Raw genomic sequence first — 14,193 nt, 5'->3', positions numbered from 1 at the left:
ATATGGGAAATGTTTTTGGTCGTGACGGGTTGGTTTTGTTTCTGATCAGGAGAGAGAGCTGGTACTCTTTTGTCGATGCCCTGGTGGCTTGTAAAGGCAAACGTTGGCATCGATCCCGGCGATTGAAGGCTCAGGGCTCACGTTTCATGTTCTGGTTTCTAAATCCTCAGTTAATGAAAGTATTTGTTTGAAGGAATGGAATTGATGGGACTGCCAAAGTTTCACGGCTGCAGTTCCCAGATTATAGGCAGCGGGCAGCCTGGGGCCCGGATGAACGTTTTTTCGGAGGGATATACTAAATGTCCTTCAACACGAACACTGTTTTTTGTTATTTGCCAATAGTTTTCATAGGCTGCCTCCGTGGCGAATGTTATATGCTATGACTCGTTTTTTATGGCCTTCACATGTATCGTGGCAACAAGGACTTTATAGCCATTTTTCAGGCGCAGAATCAGGTCCCAACAACCATGGCCCAACGGTGCTAAAGTATCACTTAAATATTTAGGTAGCTAGCGGTACTCCCTGATAAGCCAATACCAAGTTCCAGATATTCCAGAATGTGAATAAAGGACGCGCTCGCACTCGAGTACGAGGACAAACAAGAGTATTTAGGTGTGAGAGACACGAGTTAAAAATGGAACAGACAACTATAGGTATCTGTGCGAGGCAGCCAGGGCTGTGCAAATGCAACCCCTTTTAAGTGGCAATGCACTTATATGGGCCACGGTAAACAGTTTAAGCTGAAGTCAACAACTCGACTCCTTTGGTATCTGACAGCTGCTGATGAGACGCGCTCATCCGCAATATGCGTCACGATGCATATGTCTGTAAGATGGTCTTTTACAAGTGCGTTGAACCCGCTATGGGCTGCTTTGCGACAAGTAGATTGGCCGCGTTTCATCCAATTCATCAACCAAGGCCAAACAAGTTGATACCTCTGCGGAAGCAAGGGAACAGAGCCCTATAGTCCTCCAATCACTTGGTTAACAATGACAACATCGTCCCAACTGGTACTAAATATCGGGTAAAACGTGGAGCCAAGGGTATGACTGCAGCAAGTCCTGGCTTTGGGATCTTTAGTCTGTTTTAGGATGCATTGGCGTTTCGACTTGAAGTACTAGGCATTACTTTTCCATGCCGGCACAAAAGGCAGTAACCATTCTCATAGGCTCGTTAAATCGTCTTTTACACCATGGGATTTTCTGGCTTGCCCACCTCCCCGTATTCTTTGACTCTGCAGTGCCGTGCTCTGTCTCTTGGCCAATGGCTGGGTACGTTTCAATAGCGACGCTTTACTTCTTTGATTTTTCTTGACGGATCCGAGCAAAGTCATGTCAACATTCTTGTATCTTGCCTCATACTTGACCCATCTCTCGAGACCTGGCACGTGGATTCCCAAGGTCGGCAGTGCTAGCAGTGTCATAATCTGCTTGGATTCCTCGCCGTCGCTTGACTCTTCCACGCTGTAAAGAGCAGGGAGCGAATATCGCACTTTTCTCGGCGCATAGTGCTTGAGAACTTTCTCAAAGTTTGAACGCTCTTTTGGAGGCAGGGCCATTCGAAACGGCTTCGCAGAGGAGGGAAGAAACGGCAGCACGTGAAATTTTGCTGCAATGCAGGCGCTCACCCGTATCCAGAAGCGTCCGTCCCATAATTTGGCTGTTTTCCACCCGCGCCAGTGGCGGTGCCGACTTGGCTGATCGCTATCGGCGTCCAATCTTAGAACACCACCTCTGTAGTTGAGGTAACCCGGGAGTTTTCGCTCTGGTAAAGGCTGTCGTGAAGAATACGGTGCTCTGGACAAGAGCCACATCAAAGCATTCGTTTCGAACACAGGCTCAAAAAGTACACCCGCTATTGAAAAAGTCTTTGGCTCCGTCACCAACACTTGATCGAACGTTTCTGATAACTGCGGGAGGAGTCGGTCTACCGCACCTTCCAGGTTGGCTAGGGGTGGCAGATGGAGCTCTGGGGTTACGAACGCAATGAGCTTGCGGATCGCTATACTAGCTACCAGTCGACGAGAGCGTTTGCGTGCTTGTTTGCGCGCTTCTTCTCTGGTTTGAGCAAACGGGCTCCTTGTTTTACGCATCTTCTCCTTCCAAAGAGTAGACACATCAATCAGTAAGGTACCCGCATTGGGATCAAAATCCTTGATGACCTTTTCGCGAACCAGTAGCCTGTGGGCTTCAGCTTCTTCCAGCTGCGCCCTCAGCCTCGACCGATGGGCAAGTGCCAAGACAGATGGCTTCTGCAGGGCCTTGGGCAGCGTGTGATGTCGTGTAAGATTCCGAATGGCATTGCGGGTTGTGAGGGTTGGGTCTGTGTTGGTGCGGTCCTCGAACCAACGGACGCCGTTGGCTTCACAGGTTGCAATGAGCCTCCCTTTGTCAAATTCCAAAAGCGGCCGATATATCATGACACCGCCGTCCTCGCTCTGCAAAGGAGTCAAGTATGGTACACTAGGATCAAACCCCCGCGAAAGATGTCCAGGGAAACGTGTAGTCGTATCGTCCAAGTTGAGGTATGACTTGATCCGATCCCATGATTCGGCCTTTTTGTCGTCCCTTAAAATAAACCGCAGCTGCTTCATTTCACGCGATGGCGGTTTGAAGCTTAGGAAGGGAAATTTTTGCATCTGGTTATCAAGCAGGCCACTCTTATAGACATGATGCAATTCATAGCACTCTGGAATAGCGTTGGCTTCACGAATGCCTTGCAAGCCTCTGTACCCATGGCCCGCGAGCAGCCGCATCAGAACGGTCTCATACTGGTCGTCCTGATGATGGGCGAAAAAGAGACTCGGAACCTGAAGGTATCTACAAGTAGACCCCAGAGCTTGGTACCGCATCGTGCGTGCAAGGCTCTCAACATTGGGTAAATCAGAGGGCTCGATGCCCTGCCATCTCTGCTCTCTCCAATTCAATGGTTTGATGACGGACTTGAGTCCAATTTTCTTCAGCTCCTGGATTACTCGAGAAGCTTCCTGGGAGCTCTCTTCTCGTAGCTTGTGATCTACAACAATGCCAAAGGCACTCTCAGCAGGATTGTCGGCAATTTTGATGCCCTTGTAAATCTTGAGAAGAGAAGAGAAGAGAAATGCCATTGCCATGGAATCTACGCCTCCGCTAATGGCAAGGGCTATAGTACACAAGTTATATTAGTAATGGCATTTCTATATATTTATTTGTGTACTATGCAAACACTTGCCTATACGCTGACGCCGGGCGTAGTATGCCGTAGGAAATCGTGGCCGGCATGTTGCCAGGACGGCATCCCGGAACTCGTGCACAGAGATGGGGCTGGAGCCATGATGAAAAGCCGGCGTCTGCGAGCTCATTCCACCATGTGCTGCTGCAATAGCTCGATCAGGGGAAGGCCATGTACTGTGGCGTTGGTGATGTTTAGGGAAAGGTGGAGGATAAAGATGCAGTGAAGCAGACAAGGATTGATATTTTGTGATTGGTGGGAGACGAGCTCAGGCAGGTTCCACGTACCTTGGTAGGAACTTGAGCTGCAATCAGATCAGCTCCCTGGCAGAATTGGCCGCTGTTTTGCCGGCGCATATGTGGCGCCGAGCAGCGCGCTCTGAACCTGATAGGCTCCAATAAGTCATGCGCTGGCATCACAAGGACGTGCTGGCTTTGATAAGCTGCGGTTGACGAGCTGTCTGTAAGGTACAATTTATAAAAAAAAAAAAACTCTGCATACCCATCCATTCTCGTGCATGTGAAAATTCTCACACACTTGCTGCAGGGGTCATGCAAAGCAAGCAGGTCTAGAGATGCTGCTCTAGCTCTTGTACTGCAAACAGCTCTCGAGCTGCCTCCCAACCCAGCAGCATCTCTGCCATTGCCTTTCTCTGTCCCTCCTTTTCTTCTTCCTTTTCTTCTCTCACTTTCATGCTCTGCATGCATCGATGATACTGCTACTGCCATTACTACTAATTATAAGAGGCAGCTGATGGATGTTATACTTGTAAGTGCACATCAGAGTTGATGGAGGCAACCACCAAGTGGCCCCTGTGGATCAAACAGCGGCATTTCAAACCTCTACAGAGCATCGTCTTCAGGGGTGGCCATCCGCCGCCGCCTCTGATTTGCCGCGCCGTTGCCACCCGAGCTTGGAGCTACAGGCGTCCGGCCATCTGGTTTTAGCGGGCGTCGTGCATGGCGAGGCTAACTGCAGCGGTTTGGCGAGACAGTGACTGGCGACTGGCCCACCAAGTCTGCCTTCAGCTGCATGCGCGCACACGACACGACACGACACAATCCGATACGGCGGGCTTGGAGCGGCGATCAGCGCTTTTTTCTTCTCTCTTCTCTTCTCTTTCTCCTCTCACTGCGTGTCTGATTCTTTGTTACTCTCTTGCCATGTTCTCGCGCAGGCTTCGCTAGAGACTCCAGCTGCGTTGCGACTAGAAACGAAAATCCTGCTTTTCCGCTGTCCCCCACTCCAACCACCACCTTTTGCAACAACCAGGCCGGCTGGTTGGCTTTAACGCTTTTTGCTCGCTGATGCAGCAGGCCACAGCCAGCTGGAAGAGAAGCTGCCGAGCTCCAAGAATAACCAGCAGAGACGGACGAAAAAGTCAACGCCTCCAGAGCCGAATCTCGCATCTCCTCGTCTCACCTCGATTTGTCGCCAACTCCAGCTGATCCTCATGGTCTCCCAACCCGATCCAGCGCCGTCTCTCGCAATCCGCGGCACCTCGTCCCTGGTCTCTCGCCCGTCGGCTCGCAGCAAGCGCTACAATCGCTCGACAGTCGGCGCCGCCAGCTCGTATCTGCCGCAGAATGAATTCCCCGTCTTCTCCCACAGCGGCGACGTCGAGATCCTGATCCGCGCAGGTGCCGTCGAGAATCGATACCTGCTGCACCGCCACACCCTGACGCGATGCAGCGGCTTTTTCGAGGCGAGCACGTCGAATGAGTGGTCGCGGGCGCAGTCGCTGCTCCCCAGCGGTCACGAACTGTCTCGGATCGGTGAGGACGGCGGGGAGACAACAGACGCCGAGAATGCGGCGCCGAAGAGGAAATGGCGGTACGAGCTGGACTCGGGCTCCGGGCCGAACGACATTCCCATGCTGGTGCAGCGAGACGAGCCTCGCGAGGATCCCCGGCCCATGGCAACGGCGTCGCTCTTTGGCGCGGCGCCCAAGGCCTCGCGCTCCTCGCATCACAAGAGCAGCAGCTACTCGCATTCATCCAAGCGCGACTACTCGCGCTCCGTCATGAGCCTCGGCGCCCAGCCGCAGACGCTTTCGCAGGCTGACGAGGACCTGCTGCGCGATTACGACAACCTGTTTCGCACCTTTTACAACTACCCGCCCGTGTTGGACAGCATCAACGTGGCCGACGCCTACGTGCAGTGCAAGAGCCTCTTGACGCTGGCAGACCAGTACGATGCTCTGGCCGTCATCGGCCCCCGCGTGGATCACCACTTGCTGCAGTTCCAGTCGCGCCTATGGAAGCAGATTGCCAAATACCCCATTTCCTACCTCCGTCTCGGCTATCTTGCGCGCAGCAAGGTCATCTTCCAGGAGGCCCTCATCCACGTCGTCGGCCAGTGGCCCGCCGGCGAGCGCAGCCTCCGCGCCACCATGCCCGACATTGTGCTGGACATTATCGAGGACAAGGTGGACGAGCTGGAGGAGACCGTCAGCCGGGTCGAGGGCCGCCTGTTCCGCCTCAACCTCAACACGTCCCGGGGCGAGCGCGTCACCCCCAACAACGGCTACCTCGACTGGCTGGCCACGAGCCTCTTCCGCCAATGGATCGCCGACAACACCACGCCTCAGCCGCCGCCCGAGTATCGGGGGTCCAGAGAGAACCGCCCCGCCGATCCACCTCCTCCGCCGGCCCCGCCGCTGACCTCTGTTGGAAGAGCGTACCGCACTCTCGGGTCCGACAACCCGGACACGTTTCTGGGGCACGACGAGTGCAAAAAGTTTCTCAAACTGACGCCCGAGTTCTACAGCCGGGAGAACCTACGGCGATTCGAGAAGCGCATGGACGAGCTCAAGGCCATGGCCCGGTCTGTGGTGCGGCCCCTTATGAACAGCGGCCTCGAGCTGGACTTGAGCGGCTCCAGCCGAGTGGCTGACAGCATTGGGTACTTGACGTGCACTGAAGTCGGCAATAGAGACCTGCCCTGGTCGGTAGATGAATGATTTACTTTTTTCCCCTTTTTATGCTTTCTTGATGAAAGACGGGAAGAGTACATAATAAGAGACAAGGTTTCTTTGACGAAATGGCTTGATATTGACATATACGGTACAGCATACGGCGGCATAATGTGGCATTTTGTGTTGAGTTTTTACTGTCTGCAATTGCGCATATTGGCGTAAAGAAAAAATGAAAAGAGGGAGAAAAAAAAAACATTAACGAGATGAGACGAGATGAGATGAAAAAATGATGATGATAATATCACGCTGCACGAATATTCTGATGGAAAGGAAAACAAATCTTGACAAACGAGATACATACGCCATCTGATGATACTGGACTTATATGCAACGGGGGGTTGGCTCTTTTTCTTACAAGTTTGAATACCTTTTGTTTTGTTCGAGACGATGGGTTAATATTTGTGGTTTATTTTCTCTTGTTATATTTCTTTCAACCGATACCCTTACTTGTCGTTTGTCTTAGTTCAGAAAAATGAGAAATTCTTTTACACTTTTCAATTTACCATTATTTATTGCTGTTTTGGAGGAGATATTATAATTACACGATACACGAGCAAGCATGATTCAGCACATACATACACTGGCATCAAGCAGTTTTTAGCTTATAGTTCTTTCATACACGCATACTAATTTTCATTCTCATTGTGAGTTGACATTTATTAGTCACTTATTCCTGTTACAATAATACAACGTCATATTGTATGCGTTATGCATTATCTAATTAAAGAGCGTCGTATCGTTTCTCCCCCCGTATGCTCAAATAGATAAATTGATAAAAGAAAGTCGATTAATTCGTTTTGTGCTCGCTCTTCAGTTCGTCGTATATGTCTCTGAACATGCAATCGTGCCTCATACCCCGACGTAAATTAAGCAGTGGTCTCTCAAATATTTCTCCCTATCCACCAACGTCTTCTTTTTTCCCCATCTTTCTTATGGTATCATCCTATCATCTCAAAAACAAATTCTTCGTCATCGTAATCTTAAAAAAAAAAATATCTTTCAGGACCATTAAGCACTTCCAAATACCAGCTCCTCACGACCAGACATGGAATCAATCGTCAGATCCGACTTGCCATCGCCCTTTGTCCCTTCAATGCGCTTAATGATACCGCTCGACCGCTTATAGTGCAAATCATCGCCGCGAATGTCCTGCCCGCCGGAAAGAGTCGTCAAGACAAAGTCTCCTTCCCACGAAGCAGGGTAGTTGAGCCTAAAATCTCCGCTGATGGACGCGTGGTGGGACTTGAGACGAATCAATCCATCGCCTCCGCCGCTGGCATTCGGGGTAGATGTGAGTTCCGCGTCTGGAAGATCGTCCAGCTGTTGGTCGGGGTGGATAATGATCCAAGGCTCGTCATAGTTGTCCAGCTTTGAGTTTTTATCCCTTGATGGTGCCGCAGGATCGTAGTAACCGATACGGGTTGAACCCTCTTTCCATAGCGGCTCGAAGAGCGTCAACGTCGTCTTTCCACTCTTTGTGTCCGTCGAAAGACTAGGTTGCGACGAGCTGGAGCCAAAGAGAGGCAGCAGCGTCACCCTTTGGTCTCCAGAAATGGTCTCAAACTTTGCTTTTGACGTAAAAGCCAGCTCAGCGATAATTTGGCCGGAAGATGAGGACACTCCAACGACATAATCCCGCGGAGGGAATTTGTCATCGCGCTTGTTTCTGACCAACGGCTCAATTACCTTGATATCTCCAGAAACAGTCTCAATACTAAGCACGGCTTGCTCAGGCTTCTTATCCTGTGACGGCTTTGGGGTAAGATCCGTCTTGATATCGCCAGACACGGTGTGGATCTTGAGAAGGTCATACAGAGGGAACCAGCCGCTGACATCGCCGCTGACAGTATCGATGATGATGCTCCGAGAGGCCAAGGTGTACGGCGCTACATCGCCCGACGGCAGGCTGCCTGTGGCCACGTCTCCTGAAATCGTCTTGATCTGAGCATCGGTGACAGAGCTTAGAACAAACCCATCCTTGACAGCTACATTGAGTTGGACAGTCTCGACGTGAAACAATTCGAGCTGAGCTTCACGAGGGACAGAGACGGTGATTCTGATCTGGATGCAAGGCCGCCAGCTGGGCTCCCTCCAGTCGACCCAGCGAGGAACAGTCACCTTGAACTGCTGGTCTCGCTTGTTGAAGTCGACACCGACATGCAAATCCTCGTCGTTGGTAGCGACTTCAAGCTGAATCTGTCCGGAAGAGGCAGTATCGACAGGCTGCAGGATGACCTCGCCATAAACGTTTGGCGTGGGTCCTCGGCGGTTTCTACCGTCCTTCTCGATGGTCTGAATAATGCTGAGTTTCTTGCTGGTGCCAAAGCTGACGACTTCGTTAATCTTGGAGTCCTTGTAGGGCCCACCGGGGCAGTTGTTGCTCGGAGGCCACGCCATGTTGGGAGGCGGGTTGTTAGTCGTGGGTTTCTTCACGGGCGAGTCATCAATGATGCCAGGCTTCTTCTAGATGGCGATGTTGTTAGACATGTGTATTTTCTTGTGTATATGTAGGTAGTTGATAATGGGCAGGTACTCACCCGATCGCTGTTGCTTATGCTAATGGTGCCACCAAGCAAGGCAGCTACAATAGAAATGATAAGCAGCACACCCAGGAAGGTGCGAACTCTCTTTCTCGTAGTCGAATGTCTTTTGATTCTTCGCCACAGCGTCTCTTGTGATCCATTGGGCGGTCCGCCCATGGACTCTGGCTGTCGTGGAAGCAAAGACTGGTTCTCCTCGGGCACGCCCATGCTGTCAGACTGCGCAGCGGCTTGTGGAGGTGAAAATGTCTGATAGCTGGAAGGCAGCGGTGGCGAAGAGGCTGAGGGTGAGTAAGCAGGTGGTGCGTCGGTCTGGCGATGAACCGTGTACTGGTCTGTAGGCCGGCCCATGGAACTGGACGGCTGGAACGACGAGACCTCTTCGTCAATGCTACGACGGTGATGATGGCCAGAAGGCGAGGCTGACGACGAAGAGGACGACGAGGCCTGGTGGCGATGGGCCTGGAACGGGGGATAAGCAACAGCTTGAGAGGGAGGAGGAGCGCGGAATGGGTGAGAGGGTTGATGGAAGCTGGCCTCCTGGGCTGGAGGTTGGTGATGCGGCTGGCGATGCTCAAAGGGAGTCGAGCCGCCCGCAGCAGCACTATTTATGCGACTCTCCTCGGCGGCTTCCCTGGCCTTTGCGGCAGCGCGGTCCTCCTGCAGCGTCGGGTCCTCGACCATGACATTGGGTACAAACGGCACGCTGGACGACTGGCGCGAGGTGTAGTGTGACGATGACGTTGCAGCCTCTTCTGGACCTGACGACGACGCGTGGAAGTAGCCGTCAGCGGGCGACAGCGCACTGCTGTCGTCGTGCTGCTGCTCGTCATTCTGCTGCTGCTGCTCGTCCTCCGCCCACGGGTTGTCATCCCCGGAGTACAGATTGTCAGAGTATGGAGCCGGCATGGCTCGAATCAGGAGAGTGGCGTCTGGGAAGATGGGGAAAAGCGGGCAGCAAAGTGTAAGTGAAACAAGTAAAATGAAAAGGTTAAAAAGCTGCAGCAAGTAGTTGGCGAAGCTGACGAAAGCGTGTCGTCGTCGCCGTCTAAGACGAGGCTGCAGCCCGCAAAAAAAGACTGCAGTGATGTGGGTTGCACCAGGAACACGCCGGCTTGTGGGTTCAAAGCATGCAGGACATTTAGCAAAAAGTCAATGCAAGAGAAGACGCAGCCAACCAGGCGAGAGAGAAGAGTCGTATCACTTCTGAGAGACGAGAGACTTCTACTTGGCAAAAACGAAGAGCGGGCTACGTAAAAGAGAGGAGGGGAGGAGAGGCAGAGAGAGAGGAGAGAGGGAAGAAGCAAAGGTGGTGTTGGAACAAGAACAAGATGGACGCCAAGCACCGCGATATGAATACTTTGATAGGCCAATTGTTACCCCATGGCTACCTGGCTGCTACTTGTTGACCCCGCGGCTGCGCAGTCAGCTCATCCGTCGACGCCTGGTAACGTGCAGGTTGTTTTTCCCGGAGCCTCTTGGGGGAGCTTCCTCTTCTCCTCTCCGCGGCTCTCCACACCTCCACTCGCTCTATCCGTCGTGCGCTAGATACGATGAAAGCGAGTGGATTAGCGCAGTATAACGAGAGTTACAGAAGGATTATCATTGTCCTTGTAGACAGGGCAGCATTTACGTCGCTAGTCGCAACAATCCAATTGACAGAGAGAGCATTGCGCCTGTTTTCCTCTTTTCAACTTGTACCAAAAAGAACCCATCATCCAACATCCAGAAACGCATCAGCAAAAGAGAGAGAGAAAAGTCTCTAAGAGGTTCCGGCGTTATCACCAACCGCTCGCTAGTGCCCTTGCAAAAGTCCCCCAAAGGATCGGGCTAGGTCCAAAAAACCAGCTCCAACTTCTCCTCATTAACCTACGGCGCCATAAGCTCGCTACGGCCCGGGAGTGCCTCACACGTGCTGCTTTTGTCTTTTTTCCCCCTTCTGCTCTCTTTGCTTAGTCCAAGGTACAGTACCCCCCCGGAAATGACCTGCCGGCTGGCGTAATCAGGCACGTAACCCGCCCACCGACGATAGAGTCTTTCGTCATTCCTGTCCCTCATGGCGATAACAGAGGCCATTCAACGCACGCCCTTTCCATTCGCCACCATGTGTAGAGTCATAGTCCACCATGTAGCTTTAGACTAGCATTTGCGACCTGTTTCTTTTTTTTTTTTTCTCTCCTCTAGCTCAAAAGCATCCATCCATCCATCCCTCCCTGTTTGTACTCCCCGGCTCCAATGAAATCCTCCCCCGGCCTTTGCCACCGGTCACGGAGCTCCTCATCCCCACTTTTCCGGGTACCGAGCCCGAAGGGACAACCTCCCATATTGGCAGTGTCCCTCTTTCTACGCCGCTCTTCTTTCTTCGTCTACTCCCCTTCCTACTCAATACTCTTTGCAACATTTCTATTAAATTATAGAGCGTAGTAAGATGAGCGGATTAACGTACGAACAATAATCTCTGTGTAAATGCCCAGCATTCCTAGTTGAGCGAGCATGCAAATGTCTGCATGTAAGTGGCTACTCATAGACTGTAGGTAGTTTGTCGCTTACATTAGTATGAGTTGCTTCTTCATATTGACAGCAGGTCCACAAGGATAGCTGCCACTGCTACTATTACTACTTTCAAGTATACATCTAGATAGCGATTTAATAATTTTATAAACAGGCTAAATGCCTTGTTGAGCTATAGCTGGAGTGCTGGTTTTTAATCTGGATCTCGTGTAGTGTATCCGCCCTGGTGAGATTAGGAATCTCTAATGTCAGCGCCTCCATCTGCGCAACCACATCAGCCTTCTCCTTCTTCTCAAGGGCCACCAGCTCACTCTTTAGTGCTCTCGCTCCTGATCACGGCTTGCATTCTTCACATCCTTGACATCCTCATCATCGCCGCTTGTAGAAGTGGGCCCCGTGACTGCATGTACTCAACGACGATAAACGAACCTGCATGGTTATGCACATGTACATTATTCACTCCGACTCTGTCGCAGCGAAACACTCGGATATCTGACTACAACCATGAACGAATTAAGTCGGTGCGAATCGGGATTCTAAAAGGGTATGGTCCGTTACACAGTAATTAAGGGTTGCTGTTTACCGAAACTGAGTACTTGTGCGATAAAAAAAATGAATCAGTTTCGCGTAATATAAAAAATCAATATGTAATAATATGTACATTTCTCCATTCTAAATCGTACGCTACGAAACATGTCGGATACCAGACTATAACAGTAGAGGAATCGAATCAGGAGGCATCAGCAATCCGTAAGGGTCCGTTATATAGGGACTTAGGGTTGGTGACTATAGATATTGAGTAAGTATATGAAACAGTCAATTTCGCGTAGGGGGCGAACGAACCTGCAGTGGTATGTACATTTGTTCTCTCTGAAGCTGTCGTAGCGAAACACGTCGGATGACCGCGTCCGGAAGCTCTAGAAGGACCATCGCATCTCCGTGACATCGTACCTGATTGTCATCAATACTTTCGTAAATTATTCTAATTGTTCCATGTTCGGAGACCTCAGATGCTAGTGATTGCCAAGCTTGAATGACTGAAGTCTGCAAAAGAAACTCCCAGGTGCCCCTCCAAGTAATGGTAAAAGTCTGGCCTTGTTTTCTGGCGGCCTCATACTTGAAAAGTCCGGCAAGATTCTTTCGTCCATTCCATATTTGTAATGTTTCAAGCTTTGGCATATGAATGGCCGCTTTTGCTGCTGCTCGAAGCATGTTCGTAATTCGTGTCTCATCTTGATCAGGCGCCAACAACTGTGAAGTAAGGAACAGATGCCTCAGATTGGGCCATCTTTTTGGTGGCTGACCTTCGTCTGCGGCAAAGAAACTATCCGCGTCCACCACGTATGATGCTGAAAGAGATTCATAATTGGTACTAACGTCAGAGAGGAGTCGGCTAAGAGCAGGATTTGGTGAGCGAATACGTTTGCAATATTCCTCCACGAAAGCGTGCACGTAGCGCTGGTTGAAATTCTCGAATATGGTGAATCTAGTCAGCCTTCGAATGCTAGGGGAGTAAAGCAGAGTATGATAATCTAGGAGGAGGCAGACAACGTGTTAGTGAGTGTGTGCCCCTGAGATGGTAAATGCCGTCTCACCTCGGTCTGTAGAGTCCTGGAGCATGTCATCCCACTCCCTCCACGGCTCATAATGTAGCTCGGACAGATTAGGGAACAGGTTGAGCATTTCCTCAAGCGCTTCAGGCTCCTAGCGCCGGCGAGTTTGTTGACGTAACAGCAGACGCGTGACAGCCGGTACCGGTGGTAGCTCTCTCCACCATCCAAAACGGCCCATCTCTTCGTCATCGAATTCGCCCAACGGATCGTCTAATATCCTAGTAAAGACGTTCATGACAGTAGCATCAGCCGTCATGGCTTCCTGACCGGTAGTATCCCATCGATGCCGTGCATCATCGTTTATTTGGCTTGGAACTGCTTGATTGAGCCGTGGCACGTCATCTTCATCATCGTCTGGTTCAAATGTGAGGTACTTGAACCAATGCTCTGGATCACTGGTAGAGTAGACGCTGATATCAAGTGTGAGACAGCTGCTTCGGCCCCAAGCGCCAAGGACCAAGAAAAGAGATCGAATGCCCGTCTTGATCAGAAGGTCGTCTGCGGCGCTGTTGAACATTGGAACGTCATTATCGGGAGAACAAGTGTCACAATCGTAGCGTTCCAACTCCAAGCAAAACCACAAGTACCGTACGTAAGATCGATTGCGACGCGTCATGTCGTCAAGCTCGGCGATGCGTGAAGGGGTGACTTTGATCCCTTTGAATGTGTGTGGCTCGATGACTGCTTGCCATTCTCGCGATACGGCAGCAAAGGACGCCAGCTCGCAGCCATCTCTCACCAGAGCATCGAGTATAAGGCGCCTGATCTCTACAGGCAGGTTGGCCAAGGGCATAGTTTCGAATATAATCGGAGGTGGGCATGAGAGGAGTGCTTGATAAAGTTGAAATTGGTCCTGCAGCTGTAATTTGGCGACAAATTATATCCTGTGGCTCGGCTAGTCTGAATTTATTATGAGGTCAACTGGAAGCCACAATCTTGGAAAGAGGAAGGAAACTAGCACGAGGAAGGAGCCAATATGCGCATAAGGCGAATACGTCAGAAGCGCGGCTTTAACATCCTTAACTAACTACTACCAATACCTTTAAAGTAAGAAGCTTGATATACATTGATTACTTGTGAATAATTGTAAGAATATGATGGTTACATTAAACAAGCGAAAAGTCATCCCGCATCCCAATTCCATTCTCTGGCACTCTACCTAGCCAACATCCATACGTGCATGTAGGCTATTAAGTACTACATCCACTGCTGCTACTACTGCTGCTACTGCTGCTACTGCTGCTACTGCTGCTACTGCTGCTACTGCTGCTACTGCTGCTACTGCTGCTACTGCTGCTACTGCTGCTACTGCTGCTACTGCTGCTACTGCTGCTACTGCTGC

The 14,193-nt window shown here is 50.9% G+C and overlaps 5 protein-coding genes across 5 annotated transcripts; 2 read left to right on the top strand and 3 right to left on the bottom strand.

The window, feature by feature from the left end:
- Positions 1–1,162: 1,162 nt before the first annotated feature.
- On the bottom strand, positions 1,163–3,106 carry TGAM01_v204695 (hypothetical protein; the record flags this gene model as incomplete). The annotated part of the gene is made up of 1 exon (XM_018801605.1): positions 1,163–3,106. The coding sequence occupies one exon, from the start codon at positions 3,104–3,106 to the stop codon at positions 1,163–1,165; it is 1,944 nt and encodes a 647-aa protein (XP_018665398.1).
- A 1,557-nt stretch (positions 3,107–4,663) lies between these two features.
- TGAM01_v204694 (hypothetical protein) lies at positions 4,664–6,172 on the top strand (the record flags this gene model as incomplete). Its single annotated transcript, XM_018801606.1, has 1 exon — positions 4,664–6,172. The coding sequence occupies one exon, from the start codon at positions 4,664–4,666 to the stop codon at positions 6,170–6,172; it is 1,509 nt and encodes a 502-aa protein (XP_018665399.1).
- A 1,023-nt stretch (positions 6,173–7,195) lies between these two features.
- On the bottom strand, positions 7,196–9,636 carry TGAM01_v204693 (hypothetical protein; the record flags this gene model as incomplete). Its single annotated transcript, XM_018801607.1, has 2 exons — positions 7,196–8,650; positions 8,725–9,636. 2 exons carry the CDS (start codon positions 9,634–9,636, stop codon positions 7,196–7,198), a joined length of 2,367 nt encoding a protein of 788 aa, XP_018665400.1.
- A 2,310-nt stretch (positions 9,637–11,946) lies between these two features.
- Positions 11,947–13,644, bottom strand: TGAM01_v204692 (hypothetical protein; the record flags this gene model as incomplete). Its single annotated transcript, XM_018801608.1, has 4 exons — positions 11,947–12,024; positions 12,082–12,770; positions 12,834–12,942; positions 12,994–13,644. 4 exons carry the CDS (start codon positions 13,642–13,644, stop codon positions 11,947–11,949), a joined length of 1,527 nt encoding a protein of 508 aa, XP_018665401.1.
- Positions 13,645–13,762: 118 nt separating this feature from the next.
- Positions 13,763–14,193, top strand: TGAM01_v204691 (hypothetical protein; the record flags this gene model as incomplete). The annotated part of the gene is made up of 2 exons (XM_024549489.1): positions 13,763–13,767; positions 14,038–14,193. Coding segments are annotated over 2 exons (161 nt in total), but the record flags the coding sequence as incomplete, so codon positions are not given.

This window comes from Trichoderma gamsii (assembly GCF_001481775.2).
Source record: "Trichoderma gamsii strain T6085 chromosome Unknown Scaffold_14.2, whole genome shotgun sequence".
In the NCBI taxonomy this organism is placed as follows: Eukaryota; Fungi; Ascomycota; class Sordariomycetes; order Hypocreales; family Hypocreaceae; genus Trichoderma; species Trichoderma gamsii.
Note: the sequence above shows the minus strand (reverse complement) of the source record. Positions and strands in the feature narration are given on the sequence as shown.